We start from the raw sequence: 19277 nt of genomic DNA, 5'->3' as shown, positions 1-19277 counted from the left end.
ACACATCAAAGTTTTAATTAGAGATAGAAGAAACATGAAATCTATACCTTTTAAGTGCCAGTCTGCCTCACTGATTAGCATACTTGCCATTGAGCTAACAACTTGAGATTTTCAGTCCTGGTTCATACTTTTGGGTCATATGTTAGTACTCAGAGGTGGATGCATTGTTGGATTTCCTTCGTTGTATGAGATGTTAAATCTGTGGCCCAACTGGCTATTGGGCATTTAAGACACTATTTAAATAAGAGCTTTCCTGGTGCCCTAACTGTCACTTATTCATCAGGTTACACCATAAATTAAAAATTACTTTGTTTTAATCATATTTCTGTTTGAGAATCTTGCTGAGGACAAATTGACTGCTACATTTGCCAACATAAATGTTGACTGTATCCTTATATAATTAATTCTTAGATTTGGGAACTGTTCCATCAAATTGAAAGTTGGCAAATGTTTTTCAAGAAAGGAGGGAGAATAAAACAAGTAGGAACTACAAGTCAGTCATGTTGAAAATGTGGAATTAATACCAAGGAAGTCTTAATAAGCACTTCAAACATAGTATAATTAAAACAAGTCAACATGGTTTTACAAACAAAAAATTCAAAGAACTGTAGATGCTAGAAATCGGAAACAAAACAGAAGTTGCTGGAAGAACTCAAAGATTTGACAGCATCTGTGGAGAAAAGGCAGAATGAAAGTTTTGGATCCAGTAACCCTTATTCACAAGTAATTGTAACTGGGAAATGGGTTGGTATATATACATTTCTTTATCTGCCTAAAAATACTTCAAAAAAAGGAGCAGCTCTTACAGCCAGAAATTTTTCCCGTCCTCCATCTTGGATTACCCATTGTGTTTTTCTCTCTCTCTCTCTTTCTCTGGGCTCTAGGCTCTATCTCCACCAATTGTTCCCCTCATCCACCCTTCTTTGGTATATATGCCAACAAGTTTCCAGCTACAATCAGTTCTAAAGAAGCATCACTTGACCAGAAATGTTAATTCTGCTTTCTCTCAACAAACGTTGCCAGTTTTTCCTGAAATTTTGTTTAAGGATGAAAGGAAGTACAGACCTGGGTAGTGCTGGGAATACAGTCTTTACGGGCTTTTAAGAGCCTTTAATAAAGTTCCATGAAAGCAATTTTTGTTTACAAATAAAAATGTTTTACAACAGGGATTGTAACTAGTAGGGTAAATAAAGGGCCACCTTTAGCAATGTAGTATTCTTGGATTTTCAAACAACATTTATACAGAGTCACACAAAAGTTTCTTCAGCAAGAGAAGGGCTCATTTAGGTGGAGGTAATCTATTAAAATGGATAGAGGCTTGACTATTGGATGGAAACGGACAGTGAGCATATAAGAGACATTTTCAAGTTGGCTGGTTGTGACTAATTTAGTGCTGCATGAATCAGTGCTGGAGTCTTGGCTTTTTACAAGCTATTAATGACTTGCTTGAAGAAACAGAGAGTAATGTACCTAAGTTTGCTGATGGTACAAAGCTAGGCAGAAAGATAGCTGTGGAGAGCATACAAACTGTAAATAGATATATATAGGTTAAGTAAATAGAGTCATACAGCATGGAAACAGACCCTTCGGTCACCTGTCCATGCTGACCATGTGTCCAAACTAAACAAGTCCCACTTGCCTGTGTATGATCCATATCCCTCCAAACTGTTCCTACTCACGTACTTATCCAAATGCTTTTTAAGTGTCATAACTATACCTGCATCCACCACTTCCTTTGGTAGTTTATTCCACGCATGAGCCACTGTCTATATAAAAACAGTTGCCTCATGTCCTTTTTAAAACTTTCTCCTTTCACCTTAAAAATATGCCCCTTACTTTTGAACTCCCCCATTCTAGAGAAAAGACCCTTGCTATCCTCCTTATCTATGCTCCTCATGATTTTGCAAATCTCTTTTAAGGTCACTGCTCAAACTCCTCTTCACTCAAACATCTCCGGAACACACGCACCAAACAGCCCCACCACCCTGTGGTTGAACATTTGAACTCCTCTTCCCACTCTGCCAAGGGCATGCGAGTCCTGGGCTGCCTGTACAACCAAATACTAGCCACCCTACGCCTGGATGAAGAATACCTCATCACCCACCTAAGGACCTTCCAAACACACTGCCTCAATGTAGATTTCACGGTTTCCTCATCTTCGCTCCCCTCACCTTATCCCAAATCGAAGCCTCCAACTTGGTACTGCCCTACCTGTCCATCTTGCTTCCCACCTATCCGCTCCACCCTCTGCTCTGACCTATTACCATCACCTCCCACTTTCATCTACCTATTGCCTTCCAAGCTACCTTCCCCACAACCCACTCCCCTCGTATTTATCTCTCAGTCCCCTTAGGCCCCCAAACCACCCCCCCTCCCCCCACACACATTCCTGATCAAGGGCTTATGACCAAAAAGTCAACTCTCCTGTTCTTCAGATGCTGCCTGACCTGCTGTGCTTTACCAGTGCCACACTTTGTGACTTTAGTGAATACCAACCCATTTAAACCAACCTCTCCTCGTAGAACAGTTGTACTATCACCGGTATAGGTCTAGTGATCTTCTGTTGCACTCCCTCAATGGCAGGTATAGGTAGACAGATCAAAACTTTATTCAGTACAGGAAAAAGAAATCTTGCTACACAGCTTTGCTGAGACTGCATCTGGAATACTGTGTGCTATTTTGGTCTTCATATTTAAGGAACAATATACTTGCATTGGCAGTGGCATAGCAAATGTTCACTGACTTGGTCCCTGGATGAGGAAGTCGTCCTATGATGAGAGGTTGAGTAAATTTTTATTCATGTTTGTGGAATATAGAGTCACTGACTGGCCAGCATTTATTGTCCATTGCTAGTTGCCCTTGAGAAGTTGGTGGTGAACTGCCTTCTTGAACTGTTGTAGTCCACCTGCTGTGGGTTGACCCACAACACCATTAGGGAGGGAATTCCAGGATTTTGACCCAGAGATAGTGAAGGAACAGTGATATATTTCCAAGTCAGCATGGTGAATGGCTTGAAGGGGAACTCAAAGGTGGTGGTGTTCCTGTGTACCTGCTACCCTTGTTCCTCTAGATGGAAGTGGTCATGGATTTGGAAGGTGCTGTCTGAGGACCTTTGGTGAATTTCTGCAATACATCTTGTGGATAGTACACATTGCTGCGACTGAGCATTGATGGTGGAGAAAGTGGATGTTTGTGGATGTAGTGCCAATCGAGTGTGCTGCTTTGTCCTGGATGGTGTCAAGCTTCTTGAGGACTGCTGGAGTTGCACCCATCCAGGCAAGTGGGGTGTATTCCATCACACTCCTGACTTGTACCTCGTAGGATGGTGGACAGGATTTGGGAGAGGGTCAGGAGAGGAGTTATTCACTGCAGTATTCCTAGCCTCTGTCTTTCTTTTGCAGCCACTGTGTTTATGTGGTGAATCCAGTTGAGTTTCTGGTAAATGACAATGCCCAGAATGCTAATGGTAGGGGACTCGATGATGAAAACACCATTGAATGTCAAGGACTAGTAGTTAGATTGTCTCTTATTGGTAATTGTCATTACCTGGCAAATGTGTGGCATGAATGTTACTTGCCACTTGTCAGCCCAAGCTTGGATAATATCCAGATCTTGTTGCATTTGAACATAGACTCCTTCACTACCTGAGGAGATGTGAGCAGTGTTGAACATTATGCAATCATTGGTGAACATTCCCATTTTCTGATCTTATGTTGGAGGTGAGGTCATTGATGATGCAGCTCTAGATGGTTGGACCTAGGTTACTACCCTGAGGAACTCATGCAGAAATATCTTGGAGCTGAGGTGACTGACCTCCAACAATCACAACCATCTTCCTATGTATCAGGTATGACTCCAACCAGCGGAGGGTTTGCTCTCTGCTACCCATTGATTCCAGTTTTGCTAGGGCTCCTTGATGCCACACTCAGTCGAATGCAACCTTGAAATCAAGGGCTGTCACTTTCACCTCACTTCATCTGACTAAAACATGTAAGGGAGTTGAAAAGGTAGATGCTGAGAGATTATTTCTGTTGTTAGGGAATCAAACATACAGATATAGTCTCTGGGTAAGAGGCTAATTCTTAAGAACTACAGTGAGGAGAAATGATTTCCCACATGGTTTTGATTTCTGGAAATCTTTAGAGAGTTTGGATGCTGTATCATTGATTAAACTTAAGAGATAAAACACATTTTTGATTTCCTGGTGAATCTAACCCAGGGATATGGGGAGCATGTGAGAAAATGGAGTTGAAATTCCAGGTCACCCATAATTGTATTGAATGCTGGAGCAGGTTTAATGGTCCAAATAGTTGATCCCTTTTCTATTCTTATATCCCTCCTGTTCACATTGGGCATTTTGGGCATAAAGGCATATATGTATCTCTTAATACTGAGTAAGAATGGTTGCATGTATTCTAAGAATTAAACATGCAGGTAAGTAGGTTTGTTAAAAATTAAGAAGAGTCTTTTAACATCAGTGTGAAGAATGTTTCCATTTGAAGAGTAGAACTTAAAATTTAACCCTAATAGTTAACCAAGCCAAGTTAAATACAGTAGAATCTTCCACCTACAAAATTACACATGCAATTGAAATGGATGACTATGTGTTGCAACATCTATATCGTTTCCTATCACTGGCTGTAAAAGGTTGGTTTTCAAGGGTAGTGCATTACATTGTGAAGTATTTACATTGTCTTTTTAACTGCTTCTTGTTTATCAGACCTACGGTTATGCTATATATGGTTGTAATGCAACTTTTTCTCTTTTCATTTCTCTATTCTGTACCTAGGTACCTTTGTAGCTAAGATGGCGCTGCAAGTGGCGACATTTAACTTTTCACTGTACTCATTTGACAATAAAGCTTATTGAATTCAGTGTAGAATATAGAGTGGAATATTTCAGTTTCTCCATGCTTTGTCTTTAGTAGGCTACAGACAAACTAGTTTTGAAGAAGCCCGGTTTTGGGAGCACACCATGCAAGAGATTTTTTTTTAAAAAGATCTTTCAGTTTTGAAACTGGTTTGTTGTGGATTTGACCTATAATTATCAATACTTGACTAGAATTTATCTTCAAACGAGAATTCAACTGTTAGGTTATTGGGCTATCTTCACTCATATTGACCTTATGGAATCTTTGAGTTCTTTCACAGTCCCAAAACTGAAGGCCAGGAAGTGTTGACTGTCCCAATGCTTATGTTAATCTGGTTTAGGATATGTTGATGCTACAACTGTAACGTTGCAGTTAAGAAAAATTGCAGTGCGCCTTGATTTTGGTTATGGTGTGAATGCAGTATAAATTTGGGCTACCAGGTGAGGATGTTTAAGAATTTTGAGAAGATTTGTAGCTCAGGTTGAGGTCAACTACATTGCACAAACAGGCAAAAAACTAGCCACCAGGATACATGAACATCAACTAGCCACAAAACAACATGACCCTCTCTCACTAGTATCCATACATACAGATAAGGAAGGACACCACTTCGACTGGGACAACGCATTCACCTTAGGACGAGTTAAACAGAGACACACACGAGAATTCCTCGAAGCGTGGCATTCCAACCGGAACTCTATCAAGAAATACATCGAGTTAGACCCCAGTTACCACCCCCTGAGAAAAAGAACAGGAAATTACATCACCACAGGAAATAACGTCACCAGTCTAAAGAAACCCAAACATATAAGTAGAAATCAGGAATCATGTACACTGCTTCGCCTGAGGCCCACTGAAGATGTTACTTAGTAGGGCGATGAAACGTCTGGAAATGAACCTTAGCGAGCAAACCTACATTCGGATTTAAGAATCTTGAAAATCTTGTATTTCTCGATTTGGAGCAGATAAACTTAGTGTCAATGTAAATTAGAAATCCTTTCATACTAGAACTAACGTTCATTTTAAATACATCCTTAAACGTTGACTGTGGTGGTACTTATTTATTTGCCTCACATTCTTGCAAGATTCCTCATTACAATAGACGTTTTGGCACTCTATACCAGCATCCCCCATGACAATGGGATCACTGCAGCAGCCCCAGCACTCAATACCAACAACTGCCAATCTCCAGGCACCATCCTACAACTCATTCACTTCGTCCTTGACCACAACGTCTTCACCTTTGACAACCAGTTCTTCATCCAAATGCACGAAAAAGCCGTGGGGACCAAATTTGCACCCTAATATGCCAAAATTTTCATGCACTAATTGGAACAACACTACTTTGCAGCACAGGACCTCGGACCAACACTATACACCAAATACATTGACACTTTCTTCCTCTGGACCCATGGCAAGGAGGCACTGAAACAATTACACAGTGACATTAACAAATTTCATCAAACCATCAGACTTACCATGGACTACTCTTTGGAATCAATCTCATGCTTGGACACATGCATCTTCATCAAGGACGGGCACCTCATTACCTCCGTCTACGATTAGCCCACAGATAACCTCATGAAACTGCGCTTCTCTAGCTTCCACCTTCAACATATTAAAACAGCCATTCCCTACGGACAGGCTCTACGCATACACCGGATCTGTTCAGATGAGGAGGAACGCGACGGACACTTGAAGGTGCCAAAGGACACTCATTAAGAATGGGATATGATGCTCAACTCACCAGTTCCAACATACCACAGTGAGAAACTGTAATGACCTCCTCAGGAGATAGGCACAGGATACGACTGTGAGGGTACCCTTTGTCGTCCAGTACTTTGTGGGAGCGGAGAAACTACGCCATGCATTGTAGGCTACGAAGAACATTATCGATGAGGATGAGCACCTTCCAAGATCTTCCCTATGCCTCCTCTTCTCGTCTTTAAACCACCAAATCTTAGACAGACCATTGTTTGCAGCATACTGGCCAGCCTTCAGGACAACATTGACCACAACACCATACAATCCTGCCATGGCAACCACTGCAAGATGTGTCAGAGTGTCGACATTGATACTGCCATTACACCACTCACCATGTGTGAGACAGGTACTCGTGACTTGGCCAACATTGTCTATCTCATATGCGACAGGATGCCCTGAGGCATGGTATATTGGTGAAACCAACCAGACACAATGACAACAGATGAATGGACACTACACAACAATAGCCAGACAGAGATATTCTCTCCCAGTGGGGAACACTTCAACAGTCAAGGACATTCGGCCTCAGATCTTTGGGTGACTGTCCTCCAAGGTAGACTTCAGGACACGTAACAACGCAGAGCAGAAGTTGATAGTCAAGTTTGATACCCATTAGAATGGCCTCAATAAGGATCTTGAGTTCATGTCGTACTGCAGGTGACCTCACTATACTATACACTACTCTCTCTCGCACTTTCTCGCTCTCGTGTGCTCCCTCTCTCTCTCCCCCCCACTTCACTCTCTGCCCCATTCCCCCCCCCCCCCGTCTCTCTCTCTCTCTCTCTCTTTCCCTCTCCTCCACACAGACTCATGCATGCACACACACATATAAGTCCTATGAGGTGAATTTGTATTTGCAAATACATTCTATTTTGGTCAATAAGCAAACAAACTGTAGGCAGTCAGTCCATCTGACGTTTTATAAATTCCTACTTTTGAAATACAGCCTGTCTCACTCAAGGTTGGGATACAGACAGACTCTAACCTCACACCTTTAATGCATTGTGTCTGAGCTGAGATATCACCTTTTCTCATACTGATAAAACCTTAAGTTACCTCAGAGCTGTGACTTGAAAATAATTAATATGTAAATCCAGAATTTATCAAAACCTGCATGCCCACTGTAAGTAATTAAAAATTCACGTCAACCTAGGTTTGTTCAATACATCTCATCAGTTGTATGACACTTGGATCTTTTACTATAAATTCTCTGTCCTATGATTTTGCCCCATTAATTACCTGATGAAGGAGCAGTGCTCCGAAGGCTTGTACTTTCAAATAAACCTGTTGGACTATAACCTGGTGTTGTGTGATTTTCAACTTTGTCACAACGTTGATCAACTGTTTTCAGAATGCTCCATCAGTGTGTGATTCCTTAAAGTCAAAGCAGGTACCTTCTTGAGTCCAGCTGTCTAGCATACATCAGTACCAGTCATGTTGGTGTGTAAAGAAAACCCTTTGGTAAACCTGGTACTAAAACAGTTATTCATTAATTTTGATGAGGGGCACTCTCTTTCAGCTGCAGTGCACAAATTATATCCCGAAATAAGTTAATTTTACACATAATGTGTAAAATTCAATTATTTTTATTTAATTGGTATAAAGTCATTTATAATGCTTACAATGAAAAATAATTTAGATATTTAATCTGCTCATAACCCTCTTTATGTTTCTTTTGGATATAAAGATACAACAAAAGAGAAGACGACTTTTGTACTTTGAAAGAATACAATGATTTTCTTGAAGAGGTTGAAGATATTGGTAAGTCTGAAATATGAAGAAAGTCTATGAAGCAAGACACAAATATTTAATCAATTCAGCAATACATGTGTATCCAAAGACCAGGCTTAATAATTCCTGGAAGTAGTCCAACATGATACGTCTAACAATTAATCAGAGGCAAATATAATTGGATTATGTTGCCCAAATTAAACTGATACATTGTCATTTTTAAAATTGGAATCTCATCAATTCAGCTTTTGTGGAATTTACTGAAATATTTAACATTTTCAAATACATGAACTTGTGTTGATAAATGCAGTATAAGCAGCTTGCCCTATTTCTTCTTTATTTTCCCAATTGTTTTACTCAAAATACCAGTTGAAACAGAAATTTGCTTTGTGGGAAGATGCCTGGTTTTCTTGGATCTCAATGCCTAGTCCAATTATTTTATTTTTATCAGTAAGATATTGGATTCAGATGATATAGTGGGAAGGATGTGAATTATGTCTTTGTGATGGGAAAACATGCTGAAACAGATCGTGATGAAGGTAATGGGATGTTCTCTAAATGTTATGGTATTTGCCCAAATGCCATGTAGAAGAGTGAATACTTTTCAAACTCATTCTTGGATGGGGAAATCACTGCCAAGACTGGATTTATTCCCTAAACTTAGTTGTCATGAGAAAGTAGTGGTGGGCCACCTGCTTGAAGCTTGCTGTATGGTGGTTAGACACACTGGGGTGATTTACTAAACCACATCAGACAATCATTAATAGTGGTTTATGACTGAAGTAATATAAAGGCCAACTCAGATAGCGATAGGAGATTTAATTCCCTAAAAGTAACTTGCGAATGATTTGGATCTTTAAAACACTAAATAGCTTTACTGTAGTAGCACACACCAACTTATAATTTCCAGACTTGTATTTTTAAAATTTCTTAATGCAAATTCTCGAACTGGTACACTGCAGATTCAACTGAGATTCCATAGATTACCATTCCAGTTATTTAGCCAACAAAAACTGAAATTGCTGGAAAATCTCAGCAGGTCTGGTAGCATCTCTGGAGAGAAATCTCCAATTCAATTTCAGTTCTGAAGAAGGGTCAGTGGACCCAAAACATTAACTCTACTTTCTTTCCACAGATGTTGCTAGAACTGCTGAGATTTTCCAGAAATTTCTGTTTTCATTTCAGATTTCCAGCATTCACAGTTCTTTTGATTTTTTTTGTCAGTTATTTAGCCACTTCACTGTTGGAACTCTCTGACTTGCAGCCAAATGTAAGGTTTCAGCTGTGTGCTTTAGACAGCGCTTCGTATACCAAAACTGTAGATTGACAGGCTAAAATGCAGTCTGCCAGGTGTTGTTTTGATTGTTTAAGGTATTTTGACACACTGTCATGTGGCTAAAGATAATGTGATTCTAGAAGAGATCCACCTGTGTTGATCTTATGGAGTCACCCACTTGACTCTTTCTTACAATGTAGATTTTGGCTGGCTCCCAAGTAAATTGACCATCACTTTGTTCCATAGCAGTGTGAGTTCTCAGCAAAATTACTTGACTGTATGTGAATGGAAATGTTAACATCCAATGCATCAAAGGAAGCAAAATATGTGCTTCAGTAACAGTGAAACAAAATGTAATTGCTAAATGAACTAAGGCACTTTTTTTTAGGGGTTTAAAAAAAAGCACCTGTAGTTCAAATATTTATTTGACTGTATCCTGTTTGTTTTCTATGAATTAGTCTATTTTATGCCATGGAAACAGCCTTAAAATGTAAGACAGTAAGACATAGGAGCAGAAGTAAGTAATGCTCCACCATTCAATGAGAGCATGGCTAACGTAATAATACTCAACTCTGCTTTATGCTGTTTCGCCCTAATGCTTGATTTCCAAACTGATAAAAAATCCAACTGTCTTAGCTTTGAATACACTTAACGATCTGGTCTGAACAACCCTCTGGTATAGAATTCCACAGATTCACAACCATCTGAGGGAAGAAATTCTTTCTCATCTGTGCCTTAAATATGTGACCACTTATTATGAGATTAAGCCCTCTGGTCCTAGACTATCCCACAATGTGAAACCAGTCTTTCCACATCTACCCTGTCAAGTACAGGGCAACCTCAATTATCTGAACTTTGATTATCTAAACAAGATCTCAAGATTCTGATGCTTGGGTAAACTGTATTATCTGAATATTCGATTATCTGCACAAAATACTCCCCGCCCGTGTTGTTCGGATAATCGAGGTTGCCATGTACGTTGCAATAAGGTTGACATTTGAATGACTGCAGCCCAGCATAAGTCACAGTCCATCCATACCTGATATCAGTCTAGTGAACCTTCTGTTGATTCAAACCAAGTATATCTTTCATCAGATAAGAGTGTTACCACATAAGAGTCTTATCTTTTGCAACCAAAAGTGTTCAGTATATCAGCTGTAAGCTGACTAGTGTCTTGTACAGTTTTAGCAAAAATTCATTCTTTTATACTCCATTCCCTTGTGGGCGGCACGATGGCACAGTGGTTAGCACTGCTGCCTCACAGCGCCAGAGACCCGGGTTCAATTCCCAACTCAGGCGACTGACTGTGTGGCGTTTGCACATTCTCCCCGTGTCTGCGTGGGTTTCCTCCCACAGTCCAGAGATGTGCAGGTCAGGTGAATTGGCCATGCTAAATTGCCCGTAGTGTTAGGTAAAAAGAGGTACATGTAGGGGTATGGGTGGGTTGCGCTTTGGCTGGTCGGTGTGGACTTGTTGGGCCGAAGGACCTGTTTCCACACTGTAAGTAATCTAATCTAATCTAATCTAATCTAATCTGATCTAATCCCTTTAAAATAAAGGCCAGCATTGCATTTGCCTTCTTGATTATCTGCTATACTTGAATGCTAGCTTTTTGTGATTCATGGACAAGGACTCCCAAATCCAAATATTCTGTAACTTCCTGCAGTTTTTCTCGATTTAAGTAATATTCAGCTTCTCTATTCATGCTGCCAAACCTCATAACCTCACATTTTTCAATATTCCATCTGCCAAGTTTTGCCCACTCACTCAATCTGTCTGTATCCCTCCTGCAGAGTCGTTGTGTCGTCTTCTCCATTTGCCTGACCACCTATTTTTGTCGAGGCAAAAGTGAGGACTGCAGGTGCTGGAGATTAGAGTCAAGGTTAGAGTGGTGCTGGAAAAGCAGAGCAGGTCAGGCACCATCCGAGGAGCAGGAAAATCAATGTTCCTGATGAAGGGCTCCTGCCCGAAAAGTTGATTTTCCTGCTCCTCGGATGTTGCCTGACCTGCTGTGTATTTCCAGCACTGCTCTAATCTTGCACCTATTTTTGTGTCATCTGGTATAATATATTTACTTTCCTCATTCAAATCATCAACATCTACTGTAAATAATTGTGAGCCCAGTGCTCCATTATTTACAGCTTGCTGGCCTGAAAATACACCCCGCTCCCACTTATTCTGACTGTCTTCTGTTAGCTAGCCAATTCTCCATCCATGTGAATATCTTACCCCAATCCCATGGGCTCCTATCTTGCCAAGTTGTCTAATGTACCTTGGTCCTATGAAGTATTGAAAACCATGGAATATAAATCTATATGATGCTCCTTGTGACTCAGAACTCAGTTTATGAATTTAAAACCCCCTCTTGAATAGTTTATTTTAATGTATGCATTAAGCCACATTATTCTCTAACTTTTATGGAGAACTTGCTTGGAAATGTAGCATTATTTCAATTTGATTTTTGGTGATTTATCTTGTTTCCTGAAATTGTTGCCTTATACATAAATGAATGCTGAAAGCTTTAGAAAATTGTATTATGCAAGGAAATAAGATGGTTATTTGCAATTTGGGGGACAAGTGATATTGGATAATAGTTCAACTTACAGTGTATTATGATTTCTTTTTACAGTGAATAATTTGACCAACAATATTGATGTAGAGAACACCAAAAGAAAAATGGAGCAGTACCAGAAGGACAATAAAGATATTATTTACAGAAACAAACTAAAACTGGTCAGTCAGTTGATCTTAATTTAAAATTCCTTTCTTCATGGCCTTTGCTTAAATGTATATTTAGTTTTGTGAATGGAGTCCCTATTACTTGTAGCTAACTCATTTGCGTCAACACAAATTGCTTGCTATATGCAATCGGCAACATAATGCTTAAAAAATTAAAAAGTATTTCCTTTTCAATGCATACTTTTTTTGTTAGAAGTCTTCTAGTGGGTTTGTTTATTAACTTTTGAACCATACTATGAATATCTTTGACAAGGAACTGCAACATTGGATTAATGTTTCAATTCTGATGTGACTCACTCAAAACGTTAACTCAGCTTGTATTGGCATGTGTGCTGCCAGATCTGCTGAATTTCTCTGTCATTTTCTGTGTGTGTTTCAGATTTTCAGCATCCATAGCATTTTGCTTTTATTTTCTTAAAATATATTGCCCAGAATTATACACAGCATTTCCTCTGAGACAGCTGTGATTTGTAAAGATTTAGCCTAACTTCTTTTCTTTTTACGTTCAAACCCAAAGTGTTCCATATTATAAAAAAAGAAAATAGATGTCACTTATTACTGTCACACCTGACATTTATTTTCAAATACCCATTTCCTAGATGCATTTCCAGTTTTATTCCTGAATTCCTGATACCACATGATTTTGTATAATTTGTTAATTTGATTCCCTACACCCCGCACATTGTTAATGAATATAATTAATAGAAGAGAACAGGTTCTTATCATTGGAGCATCTCATGTGATCAAAATTCGTCAACTGCACTTAAACCACCCATCGTTTACAACATGTAGGTAATTTGTTATCCATCTTGCCAGTTAATTCTTCACTTAAGGACTTAATTACTATCAACAATTCTTCAAGAGGCATTTATCAATAATATTTCAGAAATCCAAATTGATGGTCCATTATAGATAAGATGTGGAGGTGCTGGTGCTGGACTGGGGTGGATAAAGTTTAAAATTAAAAAAAAAATAGGTTATAGTCCAACAGGTTTATTTGGAAGTACTAGCTTTCAGAGCGCTGCTCCTTCATCACGTAACTGTGGAGCATGATCATAAGACACAGTCTTTATAGCAAAAGATCACAGTGTCATGCAACTGAAACAATATATTGAACAAATCTGGATCACTGTTCAGTCTTTCATCTTTTTAGAATGGGTTGCAGGTTTCAGTTCATTAATATGTAAATCCCAGAACTTCTTTTAAATCACATTCAAGTCACTCGAGAACAGCAATCTAGGTTTGTTCAATGTATCATTTCAGTTGCATGACACTGTGATCTTTTGCTATAAGTTCTGTCTCTTATGATCCTGCTCCACAGCTACCTGATGAAGCAGCAGTGCTCAGAAAGCTTCCAAATAAACCTGTTTGACTATACCTGGTATTGTGAGATTTTTAACATAATAGATGAATCACTTTGATCAACTGGATTAGATTTAGTCTACTTCATTTGGATACATCATCTGTTTCACTTCATTCTGTTTCATTTATGCTATTCCAGTATACCATTTCAGACTTACAGATGGTCATTTCTGGCACTACTAAAAATGTCTTCTATGAACTTTCCCAACATCGAGACTAGTGGTTAATGGTTTTCAGTTGTGAAGTGAACTAATTTATTTTGTACTGTGCTTTTTTTCTTTTTATGTCTTTAAATTTTGTGGTCTGCAATGAGAAAGAACCGTTTTTTGAAAAGCAAAGGCGTTGACCAGAATGGCTGCTTAATTTCACAACACTGAATTAGATACCTATGGTGAACTATTGTATTTTTTTGTGTGGCTATGGATTCCTGCATTGCGCAGACGATCAGGAATGGAAGAGTTGAAGCTGATTGTTTCTGAGTGAACTGGAAATAAGTTACAAACACAAACACAGAGAACAAGAAGCAGGATGTGTTCTGCTGTTCTCTCCAGCGGAAGCTACATGTTCTCTGCAGTAACACAAAACTTGGTGATTTGGAGATGCTGGTGTTGGACCAGTGTGATTTTTAACTTTGTACACCCAACACCAGGTTATAGTCCAACAGGTTTAATTGGAAGTGCTTGCAGAGGTACATTGTACTGCATGAATCCTTGTAAGACTCTGTAAACTCACTTTTTAGATTAGAATCAGTCTAAACATTATGGCACAGACAGGGAACACAGGGGGTTAACAGCTTCAACATATTATCTGGCTGTCACCAATTGTTACGGTTAACCTGAGAATGTAACTTTTTTAAAAAAAGTTTTGTGATTTGCATATGAAAGAAGTGAAACTATCATGATCATTCTTACAGATGAAAGACTCAACAAACAATCAAGGTATTTTTTAATGTATAATTTCAGTTACATCACACTGTAAACTTTTGCTATAAATTCTGTGTCTTACGATTGTGTCCTCCACAACCACCTCTGAAAGCTATTTGTGCTTCTAATTAAACTTGTTGGACTATAACCTGATGTTGTGTGATTTTTAACTTTAAACTTGTAGAAACCCAGTTACCTTTTCTACAGCCATTGCTATGAGCTGTTTCTTTTGAATGGATAAATCAAAGACATTTTCTAAATGAATCAGTCGCTCTGTACTTCTTACAAACCTATGGATGCTTAGAGTCATAGAGATGTACAGCACGAAACAGACCCTGCTGTCCAACTCATACAGGCCGACCAGATATCCCAACCCAATCTAGCCCCACCTGCCAGCACCCAGCCCATATCCATCCAAACCCTTCCTATTCATAGACCTAACCATTCATATACCCTTTTAAATGTTGCAATTGTACCAGCCTCCACTACTTCCTCTGGTAGTTCATTCCATACACATACCACCCTCTATGTGAAAATGTTGCCCCTTAGGTCTCTTTTATATCTTTCCCCTCTCACCCTAAACCTATGCCCTCTAGTTCTGGTCTCCCCAACCCCAAGGAAAAGGCTTTATCTACTTATCCTGTCATGCTTCCAGAGCAAGTTAACTGATCACCAAAGGCCTGGGACTAGCCAAAAACTAGTTATCTCAACATCGGAATCAGGAAACAAAGATCACTGAATTGAATTTTCAGCTTTTCTCTACCTCCGTCAATAATCTATATTTTTGTGTATAAGAGATAGTTTATAAGGGGATTAGAGGTTTAATTAGTCATGTTATATGCCAATAATTTAAATCTTTTTGCTTTTAGCTGTAGTCTAATTAGATATAATGATTCTTGGTTAGCACAGAGACCTGTTCCATGCTTTCTATCAACTTTGGTCTAACAGTCAGGTTAATTGGGATGCTGTGCGTACCAGTAAAAAAGAAGTTACCACTTGGTTCAACTCTGTGAATAATGGGTCTTCATTTACAGCACGCTACCCCAGTCTGGTGTAACAATGGAATCAGACTTTTATCCAATATCTGATGTTTAGCTCAATTCCTATTGATATCCGGGTATTTCACAAGAGTTATACCCTAATGCAGATTAAATCTGACTGTGCTTTTTATTTAAAAATGTAACACAGCCATTTCCTTTAAGATCTGCTACTTCCCCGTCATCGTGTGCTATAAAAAGAAATAGAATTTCTAGAGCACTTTCCACATTCTTAAGATGCCTAGTTAAACTATGTGAATTTTTTAAAAATGCAGTCACTGTTTTGTTTAAAGTTATTCAGATTAAATACAGAGGGACCTTAATTATCCGAAGGACATGGGCAGGGAGTATTTTGTTTGGTTAATCGAATTCCAGATAATCGAATACCAGATAACATAGTTTAGCCAAGCATCGTGACCTTGCGATCTTACAGGATAATCTGATATTTGGATAATCGAATGCGGATAATTGAGGTTCCTCTGCACATATATTCTAGAATGTGTTTGAGCACCTCATTAAACTGCAATTGCTTAGTTTTATTGTTTTTCATATGATCTACAGGCTCATGTGAAACCATGGTTTGTGGTTGTGCTTCGGGAAAGATGTCTTTTTTGAAAAACATTTTTAATGGATGAAGTGATAAATGTAATAGTATCATAGCAAGCATTTGAATGGATAACACCACAAATATAGTAGGGTTTGGATGTATCCCCTTCATCACAAATAAAAGCTCAAAATATAAGAAAATAATTTTAATTTTCTGATCAAAATGAAGTGCAAGAGAGAACAACATTTAAAAACTAAAAACAGATCTAATCTTCTCATTTCAGTCACCCATTTTCATTTCCCATTAGCTTTAAAAGAAAATTATTTTCAGGTCATTTAACCTGTCATAATCATTTTGATTTTGAGTGTTGATGATGACATTGAAGCCAATAGAAAGGAATATTGGATAAAATATCTAACAGACATTACCTGCAAGATTGTACCATTTGGCTTTTGAAACACATGTTACAATTTGTAACTCTTGACTTTCATTTACCCAACACTGTTTAATAGTTGCAAGATGATAGAGGGGAATGTAAATATTATAAAGTTAGAAATCGCACAACACCAGGTTATAGTCCAACAGGTTTATTTGGAAGCACTAGCTTTTGGAACCCTGCTCCTTCATCAATTGGTTGTGGAGTATAAGATCATAAGACAGAATTTATAGCAAAAGATTACAGTGTTATGCAACTATTCTTTTAGATTTGGTTGCAGGTTTTGGTTCATTAATATGTAAATCCCAGAATTACTTTTAAGTCATCTTCTCAGGATAAGTTAAGGTTTAATAACAAAAGGTGACATCTCAATTCAGACAATGCATTAAAGGTGTGAGGTCAGAGTCTGTCTGTATCCCAATCTGGAGTCAGACTGGTTCTATTTCCAAAGTGGAATTTACAAGATATGCGATGTATTGACTGCCTGCAGATTGTGTATTTTTCGAGCAAAATAGAATGCATCTGCAAATAAAATTCTGCAAATACAAATATTGTAGTCATGATTTGGAGATGCCGGTGTTGTACTGGGGTGTACAAAGTTAAAAATCACACAACACCAGGTTATAGTCCAACAGGTTTAATTGGAAGCACTAGCTTTCGGAGCGACGCTCCTTCATCAGGTGATTGTGAATGAGCATCGCTCCGAAAGCTAGTGTGCTTCCAATTAAACCTGTTGGACTATAACCTGGTGTTTTGTGATTTTAAACAAATATTGTAAGATATGTGACATTTGGGAAAGCTAGGAAGTTTGAAAAGTTGGCGGGAATTTTTTAAATCATGGATGACAATGGTTTAATTGAGAGAAATGGCTTCATTTTGAACTCGCAAGATCTAGAATTTGTTTTTGTCGAGATCAGTAACAGTAAAGGTCAAAAGTTGCTACTATGGTTGGTGTATAATTTGCCAACAGGAGTCACATTGTAGGATGGGGGAAAACAGGAAAAAATAATGGGGGCTTGTGAGAAATGTGATAGTCATGGATGATTTTAATTGACAAAAATTGAATGAATCAGATTGACATAAGTAGTCTGGGGGGATGAGCTTATGGAGTATTTTGAGGGCAGTTTTAAAAAAAATTCATTCATGGGATGAGGTTGTCACTGGCTAGGCTAGTACTTATTGCCCATCCCTAATTGTCCTGAGGGCAGTTAAGAGTCAACCACATTGCTGTAGGTCTATAGTCACGTGTGCCAGACTATGGGCAGTTTTCTTCCCTAAATGAGTTCCTGGATTTGAACCCGGATCCCCAGAACATAATCCAGTGATTTAGATTAACAATCCAGCGATAAAATCACTAGGCCATTGCCTCCCCTCTGAGCAGCATGTTCTAGAGCAAGCTATGTATCTGATAGTGTTCATATGGGATGGGCAATAAATGTTGGCTCAGCCAGCAAGACCACAACCCTGAACGAAGGCAAAAAACCCAGATATAATTAATAACCTCATAATAAAGGCACCCCTCAATAGCAGTGATTATAATATGATTGAATATCATATTCAGTTTGAGAGTGAAGAGTGGATCTAACATTAGTGTTTAAAACATAAATAGAGGCAATTATGAGGGCATAAAAACAGAGCTGTAAAAAGAAATTAGGAAATTAGATTAGGGATTGGTCAGTAGAGTTGCAGTGGCAGGAGATATTTCAGAATAATCAGAGAAGTTACATTCTGGTGTAAAGAAAGACTGTAAGGGATGGTTACACCAGTATGGCTACTAAGTAAGTTAAAGATGATATTGAATTGAAGCAAAATGATAATTCTACAAAGATGAGTGGCAAGTCAGAAAATTGGGCAGAAGATAAAGAAAAAGCAAAGAAAGAGCAAAAGGTTAATAAGGAAGGAGAAATAGAATACATAGAAAGTTAGCTAGAAATATAAAATCAGTTGGTAAGGGTTTCTACAGGTATTTAAAAAGATAATGAAAAGTAAAGTGTGTGTTGGTCCTCTAGAGAGAGTGAATCTGGTGAATCAATAATGGAAGATAAGGAAATGGCAATAAATTGAATAGATATTTTGCTTCACTGTCACTATAGAGAATACAAATAATCTCCCAGAAAAAAGTATGTATCAGGATGTAAAAGGAAGGGTGAAACTTAAAATAAATGAAGTTGTTTAAGTGAGCTCCCTCCCTTTTGGCAGTGTGGTGTACCTAAACTGAATGGACTGCAGTGGTTCAAAGGGCAACTCTCCATCACCATCTCAAGGGCAACTAGGGTTGGCAATAAATACTGAGCCAGCAAGCAACATGTACATTTCATGAATGAATTTTTAACATTTCATTAATCAGTGAAAATGTACTGAGAAAATTATTTGAAACCAGAAGCAGACAATTCCCTGGGTCCTGATGAACTTCAACCTTGGGTCTTAAAAGAAGTGCCTCCTCAAATAGTAGTTGTATTGGTTTTAATTTTCACAGATTCCCTAGATTCTGGAAAGGTCCCTTCAGATTGAAAAAATAGAGAATATGACTCCTGTATTCGAGAGAACAGGAGTGGAAACAGAACTCTGGAAGCTACAGGTCAGTTAACTTAA

The 19277-nt window shown here is 38.6% G+C and overlaps 1 protein-coding gene across 1 annotated transcript in view; it reads left to right on the top strand.

Moving 5' to 3' along the window:
* The window catches only part of mnat1 (MNAT1 component of CDK activating kinase), a 171936-nt gene that overhangs the window by 19193 nt on the left and 133466 nt on the right, over positions 1-19277 (top strand). Inside the window, exons 3-4 of the mRNA XM_043697252.1 lie at positions 8322-8395; positions 12271-12374. Coding sequence (XP_043553187.1) covers positions 8322-8395; positions 12271-12374 — 178 coding nt within the window. The remainder of the gene's footprint in view (positions 1-8321; positions 8396-12270; positions 12375-19277) is intronic.

Source organism: Chiloscyllium plagiosum, chromosome 10, assembly GCF_004010195.1.
Source record: "Chiloscyllium plagiosum isolate BGI_BamShark_2017 chromosome 10, ASM401019v2, whole genome shotgun sequence".
Lineage (NCBI taxonomy): Eukaryota > Metazoa > Chordata > Chondrichthyes > Orectolobiformes > Hemiscylliidae > Chiloscyllium > Chiloscyllium plagiosum.
Note: the sequence above shows the minus strand (reverse complement) of the source record. Positions and strands in the feature narration are given on the sequence as shown.